Below are 26,210 nucleotides of genomic sequence, written 5' to 3'. Positions count from 1 at the left end.
GCTGTTTTCGGCCCCCGAACCTTTTGCTTTGCTGGTTGACTTTTCCATCACCATTCTGAAGCGGACCACGGCCGTCAACTGTCTCCCAGATCGACTCCGGTGCTCCGGTGCGTTGATTGACAGCTTTTCGTTACAAAAAAAGCGACGGTGCCTCGCTAACGATCGGAACCGCGTGAAGGCGGATGCTAAATTGTCCGGCACAGGATACGTTGCGTTGTGTGTTTTTGTTTTTCAAGGGGACCTATTGGTTTGCCCCTATTTTACATGTAAATCTATTCTAGTGGTTCATCATCGGCCGTGATGACGTGCTGTTGGCGCTGTTCGGTGTTCGAAACGGAACGGCACGGAATCCCGTGTCATGTGGTAATTTGTTATAGCTCGTTGTGGCCACCCTCCAACTGTGTTTGTCCGACCGTGCCCCGATGGTGAGCCACGCATGGCTTTGCGATGTTTCGAACTACTATCTCTGCCTCTCGAGTGCGGTTTCCGGCCGCAGTTTGGGGATGCTCCTCACGGGCAAGGGCAAGAGGGAGGAAGAAACCTGTCAAGTGACCCATCCGAAGCAAGAAAAACAATCAATGGATATTCCGTGTAGCCTGCGGTGGGTTGCATTTTCGGAGCATTTGCAGCTGTTTGCTGCGGATGAGTATCTTACTGGGCCGATGGTCTCACTTGCGACACGATCCGAACTGTGTGCGGCTAAAGCAATGACCCACATCAACTCAAACATGCCACACGCTTGTGATGGTTGCATCTCTTGTGCCGAGCATTACCTTGACGGATCAAATTGCCAACCGAGGATACTTACACCGGGGAGGATGAATGGATGTTGTTGGCCGCGTCCCACGGACGAAACATGGCATTCGTTAATCCAACCATGCGTGGCTTCCAACCGGGGCCAAGGAGCCGTCGGAGTGATTGTTTTTGTGGAGAAATTAATTAAAATTCGCTTCAAATACTTGTTATCGTCCGGCTGGACTCGTCCACCGAACAACTTGAACCTGGAGAAGGGTGCACGTCAATGTTTGCCAATTGATGGGGCAAGTGATAAAAGTGGACTGGATAACAGTCTCCGGAGGCAATGACCGCACCGCAAGTGCGCCGTCAATCAACGGTTACACTTTGGAAAGATGGCGTCAACGGAGCACCCGTTCCTGGACACTTGGAATGTGCGTCTAAATTCGTCTCCCGGTGGATGTTCTACCCCTTCACCGGCAAGCCGGGCCGGTTCAACCGGCGTCCGGAAGGCAGCCAGACGGGAGAACGCTTCGATCCACGGGAACCACCTCCCCCCGTTGGACTCTGACATTGAAACACTCTGCGCGAGGAAAATAAAACCACGGCCCCGGCGTCGTGCGTTTTCCCGAACGCAAAAAACGAAACGGAAATTCCAATCTGGCTTCGTTTTCTTCCGCCTTGCGTTCTGTTTGGTTCACAGTGGCAACGGAATACACAAATTTAATCTGAGCACCCACAACCACCGCCACTCCAGACGAACCTTCCGGCAACGCGGGATTCCGTGCCCGGGGGGGGCTGATGTGTGTGGACTAAAAATAAACAAAACAAACGGTGAATCCACTCGCCTCACTTTATAACTCATTCTGGTGCGCCGGGGCCGACAGTGGCGGGGTGCGTGGGAAAGATGGATTCCGCCATTCGCGCGAATCGCGGATGGGAGGATGTGGACAAATCGGTTACGTTTTGCCGTTTCCGTTTACTTGTTGTGCGTGTTTCACGGATCTACGAGCTCTAAATGAAATGTTTCTGCAGGGGGCAAAATTATTGCCATTTCTCTGCCATTACTGTCATCTTTTGTAAACCGTATTTAGGTTCCAAAAGTTTGAAGTTGCTAAATGTGCAATACCCATTGCCTACATTTGGGCGTTATCGAACTTGCAACAAAGAGTGCTGATTGTATTAAAGTTGCACACAACGTGGATTGCCTAGGCAAATGGATGACATTTTAGTCCACCAAGCCGATTTCTCACGGTGTCTTGGCTAAATGTCGACATGGTTGCTGTCCCCGCTATTCTGTACCTCGCCGACAAACGGCAATTCTACAGGGTGGTCAAACAAGCGTGTACTTTTTCATTTAGTTATAAAACAAAGACGGCTTAATGTTTTTCGAACTGATTAAACTTTCTTTTGAAAGGTTAATACCATTTTTTTATGGAAAACAATTTTGGTCAAATGTTCACCACATTTCATTTCATTTTATTCCGATTTCACAACTGTCGTACAGTAAGTTTTGCTCGCTTTCAAACACATTTTTTTCCAATACAAAACGCTACAAAAATAATTCATTCGTGGCTTTTGGAGAACCTTTTCTTCTAGTTTTCTACGCGCGCATACTATTAGACAAAAAAAAAACAGGGAAGAACATCGAGTGCACCTACAGTGCACGGAAAAAAGCTCTTAACCGCAGCAACAGCTCGTTTGCCCAAGTTTGCTTCCTACCTATGTACAACACAGACACTGAAACGCAGCACTGTAAGAGTAGTAAGAAAATTACACTACTTGTCTACCGTTTTGCCTGTCAACACCGAAAATGAAACGCTAGCCCTACAATCCTACAAAGAAAAACAGTTTCCACTACAAGCGATTCTACGCTACTTGCTTAAATTCTAGTGTTGTACTCCTAAAGCGCCTGAACCTGCCTGAACACACACCTCCGCCCTGCCCGGCGGCTCTTAACCAAAACGAAGAGCGCCTCGTAGGGCTTGCAAAGTGCGGCACACAGCAAACGTACTCTTGCGACTTGATTGCGTTCATATATGTACATGTAAATGTGAATCTCGACAACAAAAAGCCTTCTCTCGTATCGCCTTGAAGCGAACTGAAATCTATCAAATTATATATTGCCAAATCTCTCTTGGGTGGCGCGCCATCCTCTTTTCGCCTAGGTGCCTGTTTGTGTTAACAATTGTAGCGCGGGACATGCCGTGTCCCGGAGGGGGGTCCTGTTATCAACTAGCTTAGATCGTTACGGCGACGACCCGCCTCCCTATTACAATAAACGGAAACGAACCGTTCGCGCGTGAAGTAAAAGAATCGTCTCTTGACACCGCCATCGACCCGAATGCCGAATGGCGGAGCTTAACGTAAAACAAACCGACGCACGTCGACGTTTCAAGGTGACGTGTGCCGCACATTCCCTTAATTCTTCTAACACGCTCTAAACGCTTATCACTAACTTTTCTTCTATATGGCATACAGAGTAAACGCACAAAGACCCCACCAAACCCCAACGATCCGCGCGAACCGCGGGTGCCTTTGTGGTTGGGGGATCGGTTTCAGGGGTTCCCGTGTGAATGGATGGGCAGCTTAGAAAACAGTATGATGTGGCACTAACTAACAGTGGCACCGCTATTTACACACGGATCGGTCCGAGTTCCTCGATCACGGGATGCGGCGGCCAGTGCAGTGTTACGGCAAATAAATAAGGCGTGGTTTGCATCCGACTCCCACTCGGAAGGAAGGATCGCACCGGTCCCAGATTAAGTGGCTCGAGCAGTGACTGCCGTTTCTGTTGGCGTGTCTCGCCCTCCTCCGTCTTACACTATCTTAATCGTACAATCTGTCTCGAGCTTGACGAGCGTCTTCTTTACCCGCAGCGCCGTAAGCCGGACGGCCGGGCTCGGGTGCCAGCACTCTTGCATGATCTTCGATAATACTACGAGAATGTCCTCGTCCTGCCAGCGCTGCGGGATCGGGGGCCGGACACCCTTGACGCACACGACCGCGTACATGTCCTCGAAGCTTGGATCGGACGGCACCACGTCCTGGTACGGGAGGGCGTAGTCCTCGCAGGTCGTCGTGTTCTTGGCACTGCGCACCGTCGTGATGCAGCGCCGGGCCATCTCCCAGAACACCAGGCCCACCGAGTACATGTCGGCCATCTTGAAGCCCTCGAACATCTTCAGGTCGAGCGTTTCGCTCAGCACCTCCGGCGCCATGTAGCGGCGCGTTCCGACGCGCGGGTTCGGGGCGATGTGGATTTCGTCCGATTCGCTCGAATACTTCACCGCCAGCCCAAAGTCCGCGATCGCGCACTGGCCGTTGCGCTTGACGAGAATGTTTTTGCTCTTGATGTCCCGGTGTGCGATCGACGGTTTGCCCGGTGTGCCAAAGATCTCAGTGTGCAGGTGGGCCACGCCGGACGACAGCGACAGTGCCAGCAGCTTCAGCATGTGCGGATTGAGGACCCGCTTCTGCAGGTAATCGTGCAGCGAGCCGAGCTCGTGATAGTCCGTAATCAGCAGCATCTGCGTCCACGAGCCGGTCCCCTTGATGTCGGCCGCGATGAAGCCGAGAATGTTCTCGTTGCGCATCAGCACCGTCTGGTAGATTTCGGTCTCCCGGAACCAGGACGCTTCCTCGGTGGTGAAGAATATCTTGACGGCCACCCGCTCGTCGCGCCACTTGGCCAGCCACACCTCGCCGTACCGGCCCTTCCCGACCGAGTGCACCATCTGGATCTGCTTGGCGATCGTCCGCTGCACCAGCAGCGGCAGTCCGGAGCCGCTTCCGCTGCTTTGCTCCACCAGATCGGCGATGGGCAGGTGGCCGTTGGTCGTGTTGTAGAGCGAGTTCATCAGGTAGCCCGGCTTTCGCTTCTCGCGCCTCCGGTACACGCAGTACATGCAGGTGACCAGAAACACGAACAGCACCGAGCAGGTGACGATGGAGGCGATGAGGGCCAGCATGGGCATACTGTGCGGGTCAACCGGTGGCGGGGCTTCCGTCGTCGTCGTCCGCGGATTGTACTCCGGCATCAGGTCGCGGTTACAAAAGTTTTCGCTATCACAACACACGATACTCTTGCCGTGTATCTGCGGTGACATGGTTCCAACTTTGCACTGAAAGGATAAGAAATGGTCAGTGGAATGTTCGGTCAGTGGAATAGGCGCACTAGACCAACCTGTAGTAGTCCGCCGCCCTGCTCGGGCGACATACAGCCGTGACTCCACTCGGGCACCCACTGTTTCGTTTCCTCATCCAGGACCTCCTCGACCGACGCGAAGCAGGAACCACCCGGGCGCGTTTCGCACGTCCCATTCTGCACATTCCCGGGACAGTGGCCCTCGCAGTAACACTGGAGCGCACGGGCTGTGTTTCGGAAGAAAAACGGAAAACAATCGATAGTTAGTTTATGATTCACAGGATTCGGTGGGAAAGTCTGGCCTGTTCAAGGACAGTGTGCCGTGTTCAGCACCTATCCTTGGGTTGTTTTGCGCAGCAGCGCTCTTGGGGTTCCAATTTGATTTTCTTTATCGATGCGACGTGAGGCCAAGTTGATAAAGTTGATTCTCTACTTAACTGCGGACCATCATTACGGACGAAAAACGCGCTTTGGGCAATAATAATGCGCTTCGAGGCTGGAAAGCTTGCGTTCTACGCCGTACCAGATATATGCCAATGAGTGGAAACACGCTCCAAGAAACTCCCGCCAAAGAACTTGTTCATCGAAAGGTGTGTTTTTACAAAATTTGGCCATTTCCAAACGAAATAAATTTAATATAATTCTCCCGTGGTTTCTCACATAAAAGGGCGAAGTCACTAGATGGCAATTGCTGGCTGTCAGCAGAGGATTGGGATCAAATCAGGAAGAGGCTTATCACGGGGGGACTCGAAAAGGTTTGATTAATCGACTCTCGAGCGCCCAATGATGGCTGGCCTCACCAACGGGGGGCGCCATTCGTCAGTCGAAGGCTATCCGAGGCAAAACGGATTGAATTGATGTTCATTTTCGGGCTGATAACACCCGATAACTCGCGACTCGGTTTGAGCGGTTCATAGTTTTGTTGTGTTTCCCCACATCTGGGACTCGGTTCCGTCCACGGGGGCCGGTCTTCCTGTTGACCGGCCGAGGAGAGCCCCAAGTTCATTACCGGGTTGATTTTGAGCGATACTAAGATAAGCTTTATCGCAAGGGCCGTGGTGTTCTTGGTGATAAGAGAGAGGCTTCCCATCACATCGTGACAGGAGATGTTGTTGACTGGTGAATGCAAATGGGCAAGTAGTAAGGTGGTAGACGGCCAATCGGTGCTGTTTACAGACACACAAAGACACACAGCACACAAAGAGGTAACGCGCATTCGGCAAACAACGGTAATCCGCTGCTCAGGTGATCGTGTTGCACTTTTCCCCAGAACCGGAGTGGAATCGTGACCAGCTGATTCACGAAAAGAAATTCGCAGTGCACGGCGGCGACGCTGGCGGTGGACGCACCCCGCGCGCCATCATGACCCTAATAAATTACGTGAAACAAAACGGACCACGTTACCACGTCCTCCCTGTGTGCCAATTATGATTATGTGGCTCCCGTCGTCGCCACGACAGGATCATCCTTCAGCCGGCGGCCGCCAGGAAGGTAAACAAATGCCCATTCTGTAGGCGTACCGAAGCCGGCGCGTCCGGCCAACCTCCGGTGAAACTCGGCGCTTATCGTAAAGTGCGGCGAGGTTCAGGGTTTAACCATTTTTACCTCCGAAAAAAGGGTGCCGTTTTCGGGTTTCGGTCCGCCGGGATCAGTCAGGGATTGAAACTTGGCACGGAGCCACCGACGCGACGCGGGGCCGACTTAAGATACTTGACGCCAGGCCGGGTCCAAAAGACTGGGCTTTTTGCCTGTCGGTAATCTGTCGCCATTTCGCTTTGTCTGAGGGAGCATAAATTCGCATATCGATCGATGACGGTGGTGGGTAATGTGTGTGGGCAGAGAGACAATCCATCACCATCTCGGGGGGTTGGATCCCAGCATCGGGCATCGATCAATCAAAGGGGCGACGAAATCCGAATCCCGTCCGTCCGAATAGGTAAGGGTTGGTTCCGAATCATCCCTCTCACTGCAGTTCCTACCCTAGCATCCCGCCGTTCGTGATTTGAGTTTTGTCGAGACAAGTCGTACCCGTTCGCTTCGGTGTGTCTTCACCCCGGAGGCCACAGGGTGTTGTCACAGTGGCCCTGGCAGTGTAAGCCTCTTATTTATGATAGCCGGTGAGGGGACACAGTTTTCGACCACTCGTGTCTCAGCGTAAACCGTGCGTGGTATTTTTAACAAACCTCAAATACAACAACGTATCAAATACGCCGCACGGGACGAAATAGGTGGAAACGCTCGGTACTCTAGCCAAACACACAGCCACAGCCAATCTGTGTGTGACAAGTGATAAGTTTATCAGCACAAATGGTTTAATGGTTGGACAAATTGTACTTCACCGTGGCCGCTCGCACCTGGACCTGGGCTGGGGGGCTGGGATTGCAGGGAACTCTGTCCCCGTATCAGAGAGCCCTCCATCAGCGCGCCGCCAGTTGCACGCTAGGAGGGACAGATAAGGGTGCTCGAACGACGCCGAACGGTGGTGCTCGATTATACAAATTGATAGAGTGAACACTGCCATATTCTCCCCATTCGGCTTCAGGCTGTATCGACAACGATCGAGGTTTGGGCGACTTCTCGAAGGCGGAGGACGCCAAAAAACTTGTACCAACAACGCCACATGAGGGTGTTCTGGATTGCCTCACCAAACACATTCCACACACCCCTCGTCCCGTGTCCCACCATCCGTGCGCTTCCGTTCCGATTCCCGGGGCCCGATGGCGGGGACGGACCGCGGCGTTTTTTCTCTCCGGTTCCAGAGGCCGGGCCCAAAACGTTACCTCATCTCTAGGAAAAACTCCAAGACTTCGACAGAGAGACAGAGAGAGACCGGAAGACACGCTGTGGTGCTTCCCCCCGTGGCGGACACGCCAGCCAGTCAGACAGACAGCGAGCGAGCGAGAGACAGAGACCCAGGCATAGAGAATAAACAAAAAATATTATTTATATATTCTGCCTCATCCCTCGTCACGAGACCTATTTAGGGTAGAGCAGCAGCAGCAGCCAGATACGCGCGGCCACGGGGCTCTGCTGCTGCTGCTGCTGCCGCTGTTATTATGCTACAAACAAATGTGTACACTAAACCATCGACAGAGCATAACGCTAGCGGCCGCGCCTAGAACGCTCCTGGCCATCGCCAGCCAATAGTCTGGCGCAGGGCCCGCAGCAGTTTAATTGCTTTAGCATTCCTCTTTGGAGTGATACTAATTTTGGCTCATTTCGTCATGAAAGTCGCAAGAACCTTTATCATCATGATGAAGTCCGAGAAATGACCCACAGAGAATGCCTAAAATGCAAATGGAAGTGTTTACAACCAACGGCAACCAATTAGAACAAGACAGACACCCCCAGTCGAGAGCCACAATAATCCCGAAATCATGTTCCGACGTCCCTGGATCGGATCAGTACCCAGCACGGCCAAAAAAGGTGCTGGCAAACAAAACGGTCCCGCCCAAAAACCCGATTCCGCGTGATGATGATTGTGCGGAGGTTTTGCGATGTAAATTACACAGTGACACGCGTTTATGCTCCGACACCGAACTCTGCTCCGTCCGTGGGCGCGCATTGATAAGGCTCCGGCTCACCGCGACCCATCGCACTTACGTCACACGGTGACGACAGGCGCGCGCGCGCGAGGAGCATCTCAGTTGACAGACAGCTGACATCCTTCTTCCCACCGCGGTCACCATCCGCCGCCACCGCCGCCGCGCGCAAACTTGTTTGTTTGTGTTTCTGCTGAACAACTCGCTAATTGTTTTGATATTCCTCGCAACGGACCAACAAAAATGGAACCTGATAGGAACCTGGGCGGGGTGTAGAATCACTGCACGAAACCCTTCATTCTTACCCCCCCACGACAGACACGACGACACGGTGCCGCACCCTTTTTCGCGGGGGGCTTCCCATCATAAAGTTTTGGAAAAGTTTTAGAAAGCTTATCAAAACGCACGAACGTCGTGTTCAAATAACAACGAGCGGCACGCACGGTGACGTTGCGTTTTGAAAGAGGACAAGGGCTCAAGAATGAAGAGCTATAAAAGCCGAGGGGACGGCTAGCATTTGTCGCAGCATAACGACACCAGAAACTGTAAAGTCACCAACGGCAGGGTGCGTTGGTGGGATTGAATATTCTGGAGACACAAACACCAAACGGATCATGTTGGGCGCCCCCGACGACGGACGGACGGACGATGCCTCGCGCGCTCTCTGGAGGACATCTTATCTGTAATAAATTATTTCTCGGGTTTCAACCACAGACTTTACACCGGCCAGCCAACACAGCACAACGGCTGGCTGGCTGTGTCGCTCCTCTGTTTGGGTTCCGCCGTCAATCCGTCCAAAGAACTGATCGTGCCCCGTTCGTTGCCTTTTCGGGGTGATGGAAGAACGAGTTGGGGACAGAATTTGCATAACAAAACTCACACGCACACACGCACATTGAGTCGATCCCTTGCCTGCGGCCGTCAAGTAAGCATCTCACCCATCGGACGCGGACTGACTGAAGTCGCTTGAACTTGAACCCAGTATATGAATCTTTCTCGCGCGCCCCAAAGACACGGGCTGATGACGGCGTTAGTTTTGCGGCGGACGCTGGGCAGCTTCCCTTCTGAGGGAGGGAAGACGACGGCACACAATGACGCGCATTGTCAGCGAAGTCGAACGTTTTTCTTACTTTCTTTCCGTCGGTCGATGTTCCCTGACGTCTTCCAGCGGAGACGCTCCCTTCACAACATGCCAATCCCTTCCGGTCCTGTCCTGCTGGGGGAGGGTGATTTGTTGTGCCATTTATTTTCCCTCCCACATTGTGACACTTTGTAGTGCGCCGCAGACCGACCGAGGACCGAGTGTGCCAACGGATGGGGCGAGCTGCGCAAATGAAGCTGCTATTAATATCCTTTGCGTGTTGTTGTTGTTGGGTTTGTGGCGGCAGATTTTCTCTTCGTGCCAACGTCGTGAACGTGGCAGACAGCAGGGCGCAGTAGAAGCAGCGACAAGGGGCGACATACACGACGAGTACCCCCCGCACCCGGCACGGTGCGCTGTACGTCACGGATGGATAGCGAGCGACGACAGGCGGGCGGTGATGATGGACGTCATTCCCCAGATCATCTGGAGAGGCTAGAGATCTCTCCTCCATTTGGGCAAGTTTTGTTCCATCCAGACCATGTTCGAGAATGGAATTCCATCATCCATTTCCCGGAACTAGGTAGCGATCACCAAACATCGCCCAAACCTCAAGGTTGCCGATCGAAGCGGATCTGCGGAGTTTGCGTCCGATCGCCCGATATTAGCATACAGATGATATCGTCGTGTCGATCGTGACTCACTCGCGTGCGCTGTCCCGTAGAACGTTGGGAATCTGAGCGCGCGAAAACCTTTCCTGTTAACTTCACACAGCCACACGGAAGTTGTCATCCAATTTGCGCGACCACCGTCCAGCAAATGCGTCAGCCAGCGTGGCGTGGGATTTATGACGCGAGTGAGCACCTCTGGAGCATTGTGGAAATATTACGGACCACGACCCGGACCGCTAACGTAGTTAACCAAATCCAATTTGTACTATTTCGCCGGGTGTCCCGGGTGGGAAGATTACCGACCCCATTGTGCCCACGACGTTACGCCAGTCGTCAATCCTTCCTTTTCCGACGTCAATGGCGGCCGTTAAGGACAGTGTGTACTTATTCCTGTACTCCACACGGACATACACATAACGACCTCCGGGGGTCATTAAGGGGTTTCTCTAAAATTTGATGTACTGACATCGTTATGATGGACACCCCCAGATTCTCTCTCTCTCTCTCACTGTCCGCGTGTTTATGGATCGCACGCTGTGTGCGATCTCCGAACGATCCCGAATGTATATCGTAATTAAAATGGTGTAAATCGCGGGACCACAGAACCTAACATTTCCGTGGGTGTCCTCCCCCACTGGGCACACCCCTGCTGGCCAGCCGGATGTGCTCGGTGCGCTACATCTGTTTCGAAAATGCTGATTGATGCGCCGCGGGAACCCGACTGCTCGGGTGTTGGTGATCAGTGAGTGATAAATCAAAACCATATGGTCCTGGCATCGGGGGGACGCAACTGGCAACCTGCCCCGCGCGCGCGTACGATCGGGAAAAGATTGAATTTCGAATTACACACACAGATGTGCATTTGTGCTCTACGTAACGAAAAGTAGTTGATCGATTGCCTCTCTCTAGCAGAACTCCCCCTTTCGCGGTCGCGCCCCGCGTGATCTCACCGCGGTTCGGTAACGGTGTTCTCGGTTTCGTGAACCCGATTTCCCCTTGCGGCCGCCAGCCAATTCAACGCCTACACCATCCGACCTCACCGATCGACTTCCCAAACCAAACGCGGCGTGTGATGTCGACGACGACGAGCGATGTTGAAGCGATCAGAGATCGTTGATCGATCAATGCACACACCGATTCCGCGCGCAAGAACGCGGAAGGGGGGAGGCGCGGATAGATAATTTGAATAAACCATTTTCTAGCGCAACTCCCTCCCACAAACTCCCCCGACGGCGGTGGGCGCAACAATATGGTTTTTCTGAGAGCATGATCATTCGATCATGCGAAGCATCAGCCTCTCGCCTACGTTTATGCACAGCACGGAGCATTATTATAATTGTTCTACCGTGTAAAGTACTTCCTGCACCGCCCCGCCCGCCCGTTGCCCGCCGAATTCTTGGCTCGGAAGGAGCACATGCTATGCGCGCGTGTGCTGCTGCGCGCACGCCAACTTCCATGGCTAATGGTACCTCCTTTTAGCTCTTTTCGATCCACCGAGCACTTCCCCAAGGCAGGCCGGGAACGAACATTCTAATGTTGGGCGCGCGCGTAGGCCTGCGGTGGCGCGAGTATCCGCCGCAAGTCGATCAGCGATGGAGCGATGATGAAGATTTTCGAAGCCACCGCGCGAATGGTAATTTTCAAACCAAATAAGACGCTCTATTTGAGGAACGTTGAGAAAGGGAATGTTAAACAGTCGGGCGATCTTGTTTCCGATCGATTTGGAGCTATCCCTCACTCACCGCTAAGTGGTTCCGCTCACAGACGCACTATTTGTGCACGGTGGCGGCGGCGCAATTGCATCGAAGGTTGTGGCAAGTTTCGTCTTCATTAGTGAACCGTTTCCGGATGATTCCCTAGAGGTGCCCCCAGAGAAGCACCTCCGCGATCCGCGGGTTTTGGGGAAATAATGCTCTGCGCGATTCCGCCAGCGGCTACCGAGCTCATAAATTTCAATCAATTTCAAAGCCAGCCCCCCTTGTAATGGCCGGGTCCACCCCGGGCGGGTCCAAAATGGCGCGCTGAGCAACAATTGCTGCCAATTAATCATTTCGATCAGCCGAAAATAAAAACCATAAATTATACGATCGTGCGAGAAAGGGCGCGCTGCGTGCTGGACTGACACTCCGGAACCGGTCCGAAGCGATCCTGCCGGAGCGGCGGAATCGGTGGCGCATTTTATCGCGCGCCTGCCTGATTCATAAAACCGTTACCGACCCCGGGATCGGAAGGAGAGATTGATTTTAGATTCCACACCGTAAAGATGTTATTACCTCCAGAGGAGGCGGACAGAGAAAGAGAGACGGGAGACGAATGACACGAAGGTCGTCTCGCCGGGGGTCAATGACAAGAGACGGATGTATCGGGGGGTGGCCGTGATAGCTCACGTTTTGCTCCCGCCTCCCGCGATATGTTGGCCAACATTTTCGTCCGACATTTACGATCGCCGACCGCCCCACGGAACAAAAGTATTGAATAATAACAGGAAGTAGATGGTAGAGCGACGAGCGCACGCTTCTCCGGGGAGTAACTCCAGCGCATAAAGCAGCACACACGCCGATCGTGATCTTGACGTTCGCGCGTTCGCGAAAGAGCGATTACTACCATCCACCTCCATCTGTTGGGAGTGGGGTTCACTACCACCACTGCACGCGTGGCTCCGTGTAGCGACAACACCAACAACGGTAGCAGAAAGCCCCACACCAAATGGGCCAATTGATTATAATCTGTGTTTTTCTCCAAACCCTCTGCTGGGTTCCAGCCAGCTGCTCGCGGCGCGCAGCAGCACACGCCGCCATTCGTGCGTCCACCATCTGTGTATGTGTGTGTGTGTATGTGTGTCCGGGCAAAAGCGCGATCGCGTTCTCGCGTCGCGCGGCCACTTACGCGAGAGGAGCGCGCGCAGAACCCGTTTTAATTTAACTCTTCCAGCAGAACGCGACGGGGCGATCGACGGCGATATACACACACAGGATATCAGCAGCCCCTCGGTGGGGGCCACGTGTTAGAGCGAGAGAGCCAAGGCGCGCACACACACACACATCGACAAGCGCGATCGCGCTCTACAAACACCGCTATCGAGAGGCGACCTTCTCGCGGATGCATAATGACGACTACGGCAGCAGCAGCAACAACAGCATCAACCCATATGTTTATAATCGTCTAACGAAGCGACGCCCCAATTCTTCTCGTGTTCCCCTCCGCATTTATTGTGGGCCACTTTTCATGCCTCCTTTTCCTGCTCCATCCGAGCGTCACTCGGTTTTGCCCTTTTTTATGTTCCAAACACGTCAAACTGCACGATGGCGCGCAAAAAAGTACCCGATCTAATGGCCGGAGGGCGCGCAAACTCTTGCAAAGGTTATTAAATACACACCGTTTTTGTTTTGGCTCGATATGCTTCGTGCAAGGAGCACCACATGCGATCGTGTCGATCTGGTTCTCAGCATGCAACAAATGCTGATCAAACGCGCGATCAAAGGCACTTATTGGGATTGGAACCGTCGAATGCAAAAGTTCGGTAGCGTGGCTCAATTAAACAGACACCGAAAATGAATGATCACTTCGCTGGAAAATGACTCACACCCGGCGTGGCCCGACGTGAGAAGGAGTCGGAGTCGAATGCATGCGCGGTTTTGCAATTGCACAGCGGAGCGGACGCTGAGACAGCGGAACACCCGTAATTGCCCTGGCGAGATGAGAGGAAAAATCCCAATTAGAACACGAGCCGCGCGCACTCGCGGAACGAAGAAGCTAATTAATTCATTTCGTTTGATCTGTCGGGGTCTGTTTTGAGCAACAGATTTCTTACTTCTTAGGTCGCCAATTACGCACATTAGATAGTGTGCGGAATGGAAACCCGCCCGGAATGCTAATGCAGCATCGGCTCGGAGGCCAAAGTGAGTCTATTATTCGGCTGGTTAAAAATGCTAAAACCTTCGCGTTGGAAGCCGAAGAGCCCAAATCTTTATGCCCAAATGTTATCACTTGATGAGCCGCTCCATGGCCAGTCTCTAAGTAAGGAATTTATGAGACAGACTTGGACCACGTTGCTATAGTTTGAGATAGGACCGCGAAATGATTGAATTTAAAACAAAACCTAGCCAAATGACTTCTTTTTCGAACCAAAGACACATCTTTCGTCGAGCGAATGCAAATAGGGCAGGAGCCATCTCTTTCCACCGGCAATGGCGGCGGCGATGACTTTCGCGCGCGCGTTGCAGCCACGCAAATCCCTGGCCGCGGGGTTCATTCATAAAACTTTGCTCAGATTGCGTGCGCGCGCGCGATCCCGGACGTCAGAGCTCAGCATCATCCGCAGAGGGCTCCGTGGACACGCAGACACAGGCGCCGCGATCGTTGTCGATGTGTCGCCGCGTTCCGCGGTTCGGTGTGTGTCTGTCTCTGTATATGCTGCTGCAGCGCCCCCATCGGGATTGACCGTTGCTCGGAAGAAAGGAGGGCGCGCGCATAAAGAGAAGCTCTTATGTGCCGCGAGATGATGCACTATTTTTAAAACGAAACGCGCGGCGGTCATCAGCGGATCCCATCGCTCGGGCGGCTCGGTCGGATGCATTGCGCAATTCTGCGCCCACCCGACCGACCAAGCACTGGCAAATTTATTGCGATGTGCAGCAGCGTGTGGCCGTGTGTGGGTGTGCGGGCATTCGTTGCCAAAACAGAAAGCACTGGTCCTGGGGCGGACCCTGTCAAGTCGGCCAGGCCAGCCAGTCACAGCGTTTCAGAGCTCATTTGTCAATTGAATATGTCCGAAGAAAACATGACTCATTATGAGTAGCCTTTTTTTCCTATAACGTTGGATTGGAATGCCATTTGGGGCCAATTCGCCACAACCGCCCGCGAAACCGGGGCCTGTCAATGGAAGAGCTATTTCTATGCTTTGTGTGTGCGCACGACGCGGCGGCGAGTGATAACACCGCCGAGCGCTGAAGGTTTTGCCGCCGCGAATGATGTCATTGCGAAAGGGCGGCCGATCACTTTCGGCGGCGGCCCAAGTGTGACTCGCAACAAATACACACCCCAGAGAGCCCGGTCTCTCTTTTGGCCCGGATTCTTATCGTTAGCCCGCCCCGCAATATTGATTGCACCCGCGGGGAGACTCCGGACGGGTTCTCCATCAAAGTTTCGTCAAATCAGTGTGTGTCAACGCGTACGTGGAACGAAAGAGTCAAGCTCCCATCCGGTCCATTAGTAGCCAAACGGTATGTCGGGTTGGAGGGCCATTTATAAAACAGCTGTACTTCGGATTCTGAAGTCGTCAAAGGGTGACCCTCTCGCGTTGCTTTTCGTGGGGGGTTGCTTTTAAGTACCGCTAATGCGGTACTTAAATAAAAGAAATTCCTCGATCGTCACAAACGATCGTCTAGAGTCGCACAGCAGGACGGCCTAAAATTTTCCCCGTGCCTTTCAAACAAGCTGGGGCGGCGGCGGGTAAATAATTTAACAGCAACAGCAATTTCCATCTCCACGGTGTAATTAACATGCAATCCGGTGGTGCGCTTCCGAGAAGCGACTACGGCAGCCGCAGCAGTTGTTCACCATCGCGCACAACAACTCAGAGCCTGCGCCGGACAGATTTCCGCCGTATTTGCTGGATCAGTTAGCGAGTGGGAGATCCCACCATCACCACCACCACGCTACCGCTGCTCATCCTACGCAAAACGCGTCTTCCCGTGACAAACCGAGCCATGGGGAACAATATAAAGGTAAAAAGAGGACACGTCCCTGATCCGAGGGACGCCTTCGAGTTTCGACAGCCTCCTACGGATCAGCAGCGCACGCGCCTAACGAAGTGATCTACCGTATCACGCGGTGAGTTCGTGAACTTTCACGATCGCGATCGAGAGTTGGTAACCGGAAGCGTATACACGCCCGCGCGAAGGATTATGGCGCGTGAAATGCGGATCAAAAAGGGGAAAAATATGCTGCAACGACGACCACGCGCAAACAAATGATGCCCCCGAGATCGGAGCATCGAAAGGAACTGGGCTTGGTGTCCGCCAAAGGGGCGCGCGACATGAGCTGACATTTCCTCATTTATCATCTTTCACGGGCTGTGCACGGCGTTGGTGAAGTCGACGACTAGCCTTACGGAGTCCACGATCGAAGCGCGATCGTTTCTTATGCGCGCGATAATTCCTCCGCCACAAGACCTGGAGTCATAATAAGCCGCCACAATATGCAGAGCGGGGGCGACCGCCATAAAGGATGACGATGGCGCGGCGGCGGCGGCGGCGATGATGATGATGAAGAAGATAAACGATTAATGGGGGGCCGTGGGGGCGGCATGGCGAAAGTAAGTGCAATGAAGCACAAATAAGGAGAGATAGTGGGGGATGGTGGCCTATGAATAATTATGTGCAGTTGCAAAGGAGGCCCTAGAAAGTTTTGAGTTCCGACTCCGACCTTTCGACTTTTATGTGCGCTGACGTCGAAAATAGAAGTCCTGTTTAATGAGGATGATTGCAGACGAAACGTTTCAACCATCCGTTCGTTCCATAACGTTGACATTGAGCACCGGGCGGAAGAAACTACGATTCAGGACAAACTTTGGCCCCTTCGATCAACGAAAGAGTGCCTTTCTTATGGCGGCGGGACAGCGTTTTAGGACGCTTATCATAGTTCCGAAACACAAAACGAATAAACATAATCGTTCACGGTCTCGGCTCGCGGCCGAAACCAAACAATCCGTTGATAAGGCGCCGTGATTTGCAAAGTCCGCGATTTTGACAATCTAGAGCGTTGCGTCGCGAGGGTCATCCCCGTACACGGTCGAACTTAGAAGTGGGTTAGAACCTGACGTGCGCTGATCTGCGCTAATCTTTGGCGCTTTTCCATTCTGTCAGAGATTGTTGTACGGATTTATTGGTTTAGGTGTTTACTGCCATTTAATAAGTTCCATTAACTTCATTAATGGGAAAGAAAACTTGAAAAGGAGGCCAAATTTATGGTGATGGCATTCACGGGATCGATAAATGATTCATCTCAATGGGCCTCTGGTGGCGGCCAAGTCCCCTTTCACCTGCAGAACGCATTTCGATATGAAATGAACCAAATGTTTTACCATAAGCCACGGGCCCACCATATGGTCAACCGAGCGCAATCGCGTCCTAAGTGAGCAACCCGGCTCCATATATGGTCTCAAAAATGGTGGTCAGCACAAAAAATAAACTACCAAATGAACTGCAGCTCAGGACCCCAAAAATATGGCCGCATTTATTAATCAATGCAAACCATCACCAAAAAAAAAACATTTTATTTTTGTATTTCGATCACAAGCCTTTTGGTAAGGTTATCTCTGTAAAGCAATGTTTATCCCTGTTGTTTTTTTGCTTCTACATCTGGCTTTGCCTCCTCGGGATCGTCGTAACTCCGGTTCGTTGGATCCCCGGCAGTTGCCCTACATAAAAAGACCGTAACCTATCGTGGGTCTAAAACTATAAAAATAACAAAAATATGACCCACATGATGCGCTGCCACCGGCATCCTTTCCACTCGGGAGAGTTTTGTTTACCTTCCAGCAGTCGAGCGGCCTCCGTGTTTTTTGGGATTGCTCCCCGAATCGGTCGAGGTTCTTTCTCTACACAACCACAAAAAGTTAGGGACGAAGCTTTAGTTTTGGGAGATCTTAGAGTCGATCCCATTTGGAATTCCCTGAAGGAGCCACGAAGCGACGAAGAAACACAACACGAATCCCACCAGAAACTTAACGCCCAAAAATCGCCCCGTAATCCGAGCGGACTCTCCCACACAGCGGAAATGTGGAAATGCGTATTGGGTTTCAGCCCAGTCCGGGGACATTTTAACATAAACGGTACCTTTGGCAACACCATCCATTACTCTAGCCGGAGCTTAGGCTCATTTGAGCCCAGCCACCAACAAGAAGCAAGGGACATGCTACAAGTGAAACAAGGCGCACAAAAATCCCCGAACAGGCACAACGCAAAAAGGATCAAGAGCAACGACGAATGTTTGAAATTGTGTCTGGCTAACGGCGGCAAAAAAGTGCAGCATTTTACAACTAGAGCCGAGGCTCAACCATCCTCGAGCAATGTTTCTTCCCGAGAGAGAAACGATCGAATATCGAATGTCCCTTCACGGAGCACAGAGGCGAGGCCCAAAGGCGTCGCAGCGAAACACAACTCGAGACCGTTCTTTGTCGGATTCCCCTCGTGCGCCCCCTGGCCGGCGGCGCAAGGATAGGACGCACACGGTTTCTAGAGAACCGAAAATACATTCCAAAACACATATCCCGGTGGCAACGTGTTGTGTCGCATCTCGGCGCGCACTTCTTGGGCGTTATTTTTGTTATTCCTGCCCCGAATGGTGGCATTCATCTGTTTTCGCACCATTTTCGCTGGGGTGTCTGGCCTGTAGCAGCAGCAGCAAATTTCCCTTTTCTCGGTTCCACATCCCACATTCGGCCCGTGGGCCCGAGAGATCGGCACACGGACTCTGCAGCAGAAGTCTCGCAGTCGTGCACATTTGTCTTTCTTCGCACCATCATTGTACTCTGTGCTTTGGTGTCCCCGTCGTCTGTTCTCTGCCTCTACTTCGGGGACTTGCGGCGTAGATGCCCTGCCGTGCGTCGATTTCTGCAGAACGCAGTTTTTCTGTAATTTTCAAGGACGCAAATCGGTGTGGACGTTGTGTGTTGGGCCCGAGGGCCGCTGAGAAAAGACCGAGCCGGAGAGAAGCAAGATCCTTTCGCAAGTGAGAATATACATTTGAGGATGGCAATCTGCCCAGCAGCCAGAGAATAACGAGTTCCAGACATTGTAAGGCCTTCAGCGATTCCAGACATTGTAAGCCCTTCAGTTCATTAGTTTTCTACTTGATTTTACAGTAGACCAAAAATAGTTTCCGTCTTTTTGGGAACTTCCATCGGAAGCCTCTGCACGGCCCGAGAATGTTCAATGAGGCAGCGCTGTGAACTTCCGATTCGGATGGGAATCAGAATTTTCAAACTACACCGGAATAAATAATCACTTTCCTGTGCTCCTGTGGCAAAGCGTTCCACGGAATCGAAAGTTTCATAAAGAGAACCCGCGCGCGGAGCTTCAAAACGGAAACCGCGCCACTGCCTAATTAAAAACTTTTTCACGTGCCTCACAAAATAACGTTCGACCGATCCCCGCGTCGTCTCGAATGCTTCAAGAGGCCCCATTTCACGTGCTGGAATTTCAATGAGCAAGTGCGGCATTATAGGGATTACACCCAATAAAGAATAACGTCCCAGAGCGTCCCGGAATGATGAAAAACTGAACAAAGTTAAATATTACAACAAGGACCATCGTCTTAGGGCAGACAAATACCAAGAACCGACGGAAGGGGGCTTCTCGAAAGTCTCGAAGTCGAAACAGAACAGATTGTCTTGAAGAAAAACGAACCGAAAGCACGAGCATCTAATCATAACATCGCGATTATAAAATATGAGTCTCTTCCGATTCAATAATGCAACCAACACATCCCTCGGGCGCGCTCTTGGCTTGACACAGAAAAAAAATGGTACGGTTCACGATTCCACGGCGCAACGGAGGAGACAGGGCGCGACGGAAAGAAGCCCTCGAAATGATCCTTCGGAATGATAACTGGAGAAGTTGCTCCAATGCGTCCCGCCATCATTCCTTCTTCGTGGCCCGTAATTTCCCACTGCCTTTCTCGTGCCGTGCGCGTGCGATGTCCCCCCTTTGCCTCAGCTCGCCCCGGACGGGGATTCTGAGGAAAACAATGAACCTTTTGGCCGTGGCCGGCCGGCCAGGGAGAGGAAAAGGAAAGCAAAAACCACGCCACGCTGCGAGATGCGGAAAACCAGAATAACAAGCTGCGAGGCGCGCGAATTGTTGCGCGCCGTGGAAAACAAACTTCAAACGATCCGGGCCATCGCATCGCTCTTGGTCCGGGGGGCATGGCCGTATGGCCAAAGGCCACGCATAAATGACGGGGAGGGGGGAAGGAAAAAATATATATTTTCTAATTTATTATTTACCGTTTGCCTTCTTTTTTCTCGATTTCGGCGCCATGTCTGTGGTGCTGCGGCTGCTGCGGGATGCTTCTTATTCGGGTTTCTGTTCGCCTTTTGCTCTCCTTAGTTTGGCCCTTCCCGGAGCCCCTTTGGCCTGGAAATCGCGGGCGCACACACAGCAAACACACGGTGCTGTCACTGCACACTGTAATGGCGCCTGACCTGGCCCCGGTCAGTATGTTCGATACGTTTTCCTCCTTCCCTTCACGTGGTGGTACTACTCGTCACAGCCTCTTTCCGGCTCATTTTCGACGGGCGTGTCTCGCCGAAGGTTTGAACACCTTCCGGGTTGCTAGATGCCCGGCGCTATAATTCACTTTAAGAGTTTCTTTTTTAAGGCTCACAATGGGCTAGGATTGATGCTCCAATTGGCGCGGTATGGCACCGCAGTTGGTGGTTCGCGAAATCACTTAAATTGGATTGGCACACAATCTGCACCGGTCAGGTTATCAGAGACGGGGGTAGAGCATTAGGAGCTAATTATGCTGGCACGGACTTTTCGCGAGCCACTCCCGCCACCTTACTGTGTTATCAGCCCCTCGCCCGAACGCACTATCGTTTTTGTGGTCCGGTTTTGGAACTTTTGGTACCAACGAATGGAACAGAACGGGAACCGTGGAACTGTCAAATCAATCGCAGCCTGCTCTGGCAGCAGTAGATTACATAGCAGCAGCTGTCAGAATTCGCATCGCTCGAGTGTGCGAGAGAGAGGGAGGCGGTGCATCTCTCAATCTAATCGTGCTGCGTCATTTTATCACCATCTATTAAGAAACGATATAACCAGTAACGAAGGTATTCATCACGGCATATCGTTGGCCTTTGAACGATGGTTAATTTGTAAGTCGTTCGTGGCACGCGCAGCCAACTTTTGCCCCGTACTGTCGTCGTATTCTATTGCTCACTGCACGCACGACCCGCACGACGGGATCTTAGTTGGCGTGTAGATTAGGCGACACACACGCCTCGTAATCGACCCGACATTGACGAGAATTCCCGAACACCAGTTCCGTATGACGTAATTTCCGAAAGCCACGCCAGCTCCAACATCAACAACACACTTTACAACCGCAAAAACACACACGTTTCCTCAAATGGTTGATTGTTCCGGATCAATCGACGTCAAAGGAAACCCACTCGCGCGGGGGGTTGGCAAATATCCCGCCGCTGTTTGCGTTATTGAACGGCACACACGATAAACATCCGTCCGCTTATGACAGTAACTTCTTGGCGTTTGAAAAATCGATCGACGACGACGAACGAGCGCACCTCCGTCCGTGGGCAGTTTTTCGAATCGACTAAAAAAAATCTCAACTTACAAGCATCGCCTTGGCTCTGAGCATCGCCTGAGAGAGAGAGAGCAGGATTGAAAACATTGCACCAACACAATGCACGACCTGTGTGTGTACACACGCGCGCATGTTGCTTTTGTTTTGCTTTCGCCCCTGCTACCCACACACACACTGGCTCTCCGGTAGCACTCACACACCCAAGGCTCCCGACGGGCGTTCTCTCGCTCTCTCGGTGGGGCGATATGCTCTCGGCAATGTTTCATGTTTCGCTCGCAGCTATGTGGCGAAGGAGCGAGCGAGACGCACCGATGCTTCTCTCGCAACATGGTTGGCGCGCGCGGAAACTCTGTCCACATTCTGGCCAGAGGAGCCAGAAAGCGTTATAAATATGTGTTATAAATAATAAACGGTAGATCGCTCACGGGCGATAAAACATAAACATTCGGCCATCATCCTTTTTGCCTCCTAGCTGCTGCGCTGGTGCGCTGAACGAGAATCCGTCTCCACGCGCGCGGACGATCGCGGTTCCAGCCCAAACGCCCCGGTTGGCCACGATCGAAAGACTCCTGAGCCAGCCTGAGCGCTGGTTGAGGCTGGTCGTAAAAGGCGAACGCACACACCAGAAAAAGGGCCCCCGTTTGAATGCCGTTTGTGGGCGGCTACTAACGCGGGGACAATCTTTCGCCAGAGATTCAGACAGAATTTAAATTTCGACACGGAGAGGGTCGGAACTTGGCGCCCACATCGCGCGTAGATGCTCGTCCACCCATACATACCGGTTCCCCGGTCGGTTTTGGTGATTATTTTATTCACTTTTGTGGTTTCCCTTTTGGGATGGAGAACCGCGGTTTTTCAGGACAGTGACGGTCAGTGCCGACCATACAAGTGTTGTCGGGACCGAGAAGAGCCGTCAATCAGTTGGTCCTTCCTCGGATGATCAGGATGTGTTGATCTTCGAGCCGAATCCATAGAAGAAGTCGAATTAGGACATTTTCGATGCATGGAAAATGCCATCTAGCATTACGCTTCTTAAAAGAAACAGCAGCAGGATGTAGCCCGACGGAGGGAAAACAGTTTTGTCGGCTGGCGGGATCGGTGTCGCGGGTTGCGTAAACAAGAAAACAGTTTCCTCGCGTGGCCGCGGCCGAAGAAACGGACACACGGGTCGGTAATATTGTTGTGTATTTTGCAAAAATAGATTACCGACAGACGACACAGATTACACGCCGCCTCGGATCGACGATAGCGATCCGTCTTCGGATGTCCCGAGACATTAGCGCGATCACCAGCAGCAGCAGCGACCGTGGTGGTCGTGGCTCAATCTGCGCTAGACCGAGTGTCTGACGCCTAAAAATAGTTGTTTTCCACTTTGCGAGTGAAGTATGGTCGCTTTTCCGTTTCGTGCCGCATTTTCACCGTCTAGCAGCTTTTTTGTTCCGATTAAATCCGTCTCTGAAAACCATTTTGAATGAGTTGTCATCGTACCGTACGGTTCCTTCTCTGGGTGTCGTACGCGCCCACCAGACTGGGGAGGACGACGTCTTCCGAGTGTGATATATCGGTCTGGCATTAGTCGGGTCGGGCCAGCAACGCTCATATAAATTACGCTCTATAGATTGCGAGAATGTTTGCGAGGAAAAACGTTGGCGTTTTTCTCTCACTCTGCTGGCTGAAGATAATAAAAGGAGCAGCTAAGCTAGCAGCCAGGTCTGCCATGTCCATTCGCCCCAACAAAAACAGGAACAGGAATAAAACTATTCCACTTATTTGTCTGTCGACGACGAGAAGCATGCTTCGCGCCCAACGTCAATCAGGTTGATGCAGGGATTTCGAAACGAGTTTCTCTAGAGAGTGTTCTAGATTATGTTTCTTACCTTTATGCAGCTAACGTAAGAACTTGTGGCACCTGTGTCAGTAAATTAACTTCACCACCAGCGCACCCATGTAAACGGGAACAGGTGCCAAATGGCCTCTAATATTCCCATCGCCACGAGAACATTGGGATGCATTCCATGCATGCTGCATTCATACCTCTATCGCCCAGGTATCAGTGAACAGACAAAAAGTGCGATTTCACAAATATCCGCCAGAGGCCAGGCCAGAGATTGTAATACATCACCACAACAGCAAAAATAAAAAAAGAAACGGAGAAGGTACAGGATCGACGGCCAAACTTTCAGGTCCACCGGTAAAAGGCGTATCACAACACTTGAGAAAAATCGTATTTTACACCCGGCTGTAAGGAACCGAACGTCGTCGTCGGGCAAAAGGAATATGGTGGTGCCTTTGTGCTCCGAAGACGACGGGATGAACTGTCTTTACGGCCCGATACGAAACAAACGATCAAAACACAATAGAAAAGCTGTCTGGCCGGCCAGCAGAAGGGCCACGCCAAGGTGAATGCGCGTCCTGCGCGCACCGTTTGAGCAGCATGCTGGCAGAACCTTCTGGCAGCAACGCGGCAGGGAGATCCCAAAAATCTTGACTGTAATATTTATCTCATTTCAATACCGGCCATCATCATTTTTTACTTCCCTCAGTTTCTATACAACAAAATAATCGAAAAGGCAAACCACAGAACAGCTTAGCAGTCGGACGATAGGTTCCCTGGCTGCCCCGCCAGGCCTCGACCCGCCTGCCTGTTCGGTGCGCGTTCTTCGTCTTCTCCGTCGTCCGCTTTGTGTGTCCAGAGAGGTTTAGGTCCAGGAGGCTTCAGAGCGCGGTTATGATTTTCTTTTCGTTTCAGACTACACTGCTCTCTTGGGCTTGGGCTGCTGCTGCTCCTTTGCCTTACTCCGGGAATCGCTACAGGAATTGACGTTTGACTGTTTTTGTTCCCCGTTTCCCCTGCGCTGGCCGCCAGTCTGGGGTTTCGTTTCGTTTCTTCTCTCTGCACCGGGGGTTCGGGGTTTCTCCTTCGAATCTTCTTCATCATCTTAATTCTTCGTTTTGCTCCTTCTACTTGCCAGCGCTTTTGTTGTTCACAGATCGGCCCTGGTTGTCTTCTTGCCCCGTTCGTTCCACGAAGCAAAAGCGGTTCCATGGTTAGGCACGGTCCCGACGGCAAGTGGGTTGAAAAATGAACCAAACCCAGAGCCGGGCGACAGGCGAAGTCGAAGAGCGAGTGAAAAAAAAACCGTTCTTCTCAAGTGTTAAGGAATCAGATTTTATTATTACACTCGTTTCTTTTCATTTCACGAGTAACCCCCGCCAGGAACGACCGGGACCAACAACGGCTACAGATGCGCAAGGCGATCGTACGCGAGAGGTGGGACGATCCCCGAGTGCGATGATCGAGCATAGGAACGGATCCAGCTAATGGACAGCGACAGAATGATGGAAACACTTTTGACCGCCACAGGCCCGAGGATGGGAGTGCTTTTTTAACACGATCCTCCACCCAAACCGAGCTCGGTAGGTGCCTACGCGTGGTTAAAAACGGGAAGAAGACACTAAACAATAGTAAACCGTTCCCCGTACAGGGTTTCCTAACAAATCTCCACTGCTGCGTGCTGTGAACAATAAGTCTCAAGATACAAACTACGAGAACAACACAAGTTCTGGTCGATCGCTGAACCAACTTACCTTCGACATCACTTCAGGGCGAGGAATATAGGCAGGGTGATCAGAGATCCACATACGAGTAAAATGATGTATTTGGGGGAAGAAAAAGATCCCAACTTTACGCAACATTTATATGGGGTGGGTCCAAATAAAGAAAAATCCTCCCAGCATTTCGCGGCTACCCCTAGTAATAAACTGTTCGGAATTTCGCCGTATAGCCGATATATTTCAACACCTTGGAAGGCTGACAGGGCGTTGACACTCGCCTGCCGCTGCGTGTCGCATTTCGCGCCGATCGCGATCCCGCGCGCGCGCCGCGCCGTTCGTAAAGTATGGCCCCGCCGCGCACTTTCGACTCAATTTATATTTAAATCCTCGCAAAACGGTTGCTGTAACGTGATGGGGTGATGTGGGAAATTTGCATTTTAATTAAAATTTCTCCATCACCTTTGGCCGCAATAAAAAAAACGGTGGGGCACACATTGCATTGGCACCTAATTGCACCGGCGGCGCTGCACTAATGCCCGATTCTGAGCACGGGACATGCCGTGCTGTGCGCCGAAAAGTATGTCGTTCATTGTGCCAGTAATGAGTGCAATGAAACGTCTCAGGATTTTACGCATAAATTGCGCAAATTTATCTCGCCTCGTGTGGGACGACGGGCCAAGATCAACGACGGCCCGCCGCTCATTACCGGCTGAATTTGGCTGCCGTGCAGGATACTTTGTATGCTCCATATTCAAAACAGTAACGTGGGCCATTGCGACGATAACGGGCTCCATTAATAGTGTCTGTGGTGGGGTCACCACAGATGAAATAGTTACTAAAACGCCTTGAACGCTCGTAAGCCTATACGCAAACGGGCCCGGTACAGTGCATCCTTTTATCTTAAGTCGGTGTGCTCTGGAGGCTTTTGAAGTTCTTTAAGATAATCCAAACCCAACCCGCACGCCCCAATAATCCTCAATAATCCAATAAAAGAAACGATTCGTTCGTGTCAACGACATGATTAAGCGCTTATTGGGGGCCTCATAAAAAGGCGTTCATACTTTTCGTAGAACAATTTGCCCAAACTGAGCCACCCTACAACAGAGAGTAATTCGCGAGCGAAGGAACTCGCGAACTCGATTTCATTT

General features: G+C 51.9%; 1 protein-coding gene across 2 annotated transcripts in view; it reads right to left on the bottom strand.

Moving 5' to 3' along the window:
* Nucleotides 1–2,203: 2,203 nt before the first annotated feature.
* LOC128274422 (bone morphogenetic protein receptor type-1B) overlaps nt 2,204–26,210 on the bottom strand; it is a 78,235-nt gene continuing 54,228 nt past the window's right edge. The window contains exons 1-3 of one of the 2 annotated variants that reach the window (XM_053012621.1): nt 20,186–21,099; nt 4,922–5,109; nt 2,204–4,859 (exon numbers count right to left, since the gene is read on the bottom strand). In XM_053012621.1, the coding sequence (XP_052868581.1) occupies nt 3,555–4,859; nt 4,922–5,109; nt 20,186–20,219 (1,527 nt within the window). In that variant the 5' untranslated portion in view covers nt 20,220–21,099 and the 3' untranslated portion in view covers nt 2,204–3,554. Of the gene's footprint in view, nt 4,860–4,921; nt 5,110–20,185; nt 21,100–26,210 lie in introns of those variants that run through there. The other variant, XM_053012620.1, reaches the window with a different exon arrangement.

Source organism: Anopheles cruzii, chromosome 3 (assembly GCF_943734635.1).
Source record: "Anopheles cruzii chromosome 3, idAnoCruzAS_RS32_06, whole genome shotgun sequence".
Classification (NCBI taxonomy): domain Eukaryota; kingdom Metazoa; phylum Arthropoda; class Insecta; order Diptera; family Culicidae; genus Anopheles; species Anopheles cruzii.
The sequence above is the reverse complement of the archived record's forward strand: the minus strand, read 5'-3'. Positions and strand labels throughout refer to the sequence as shown.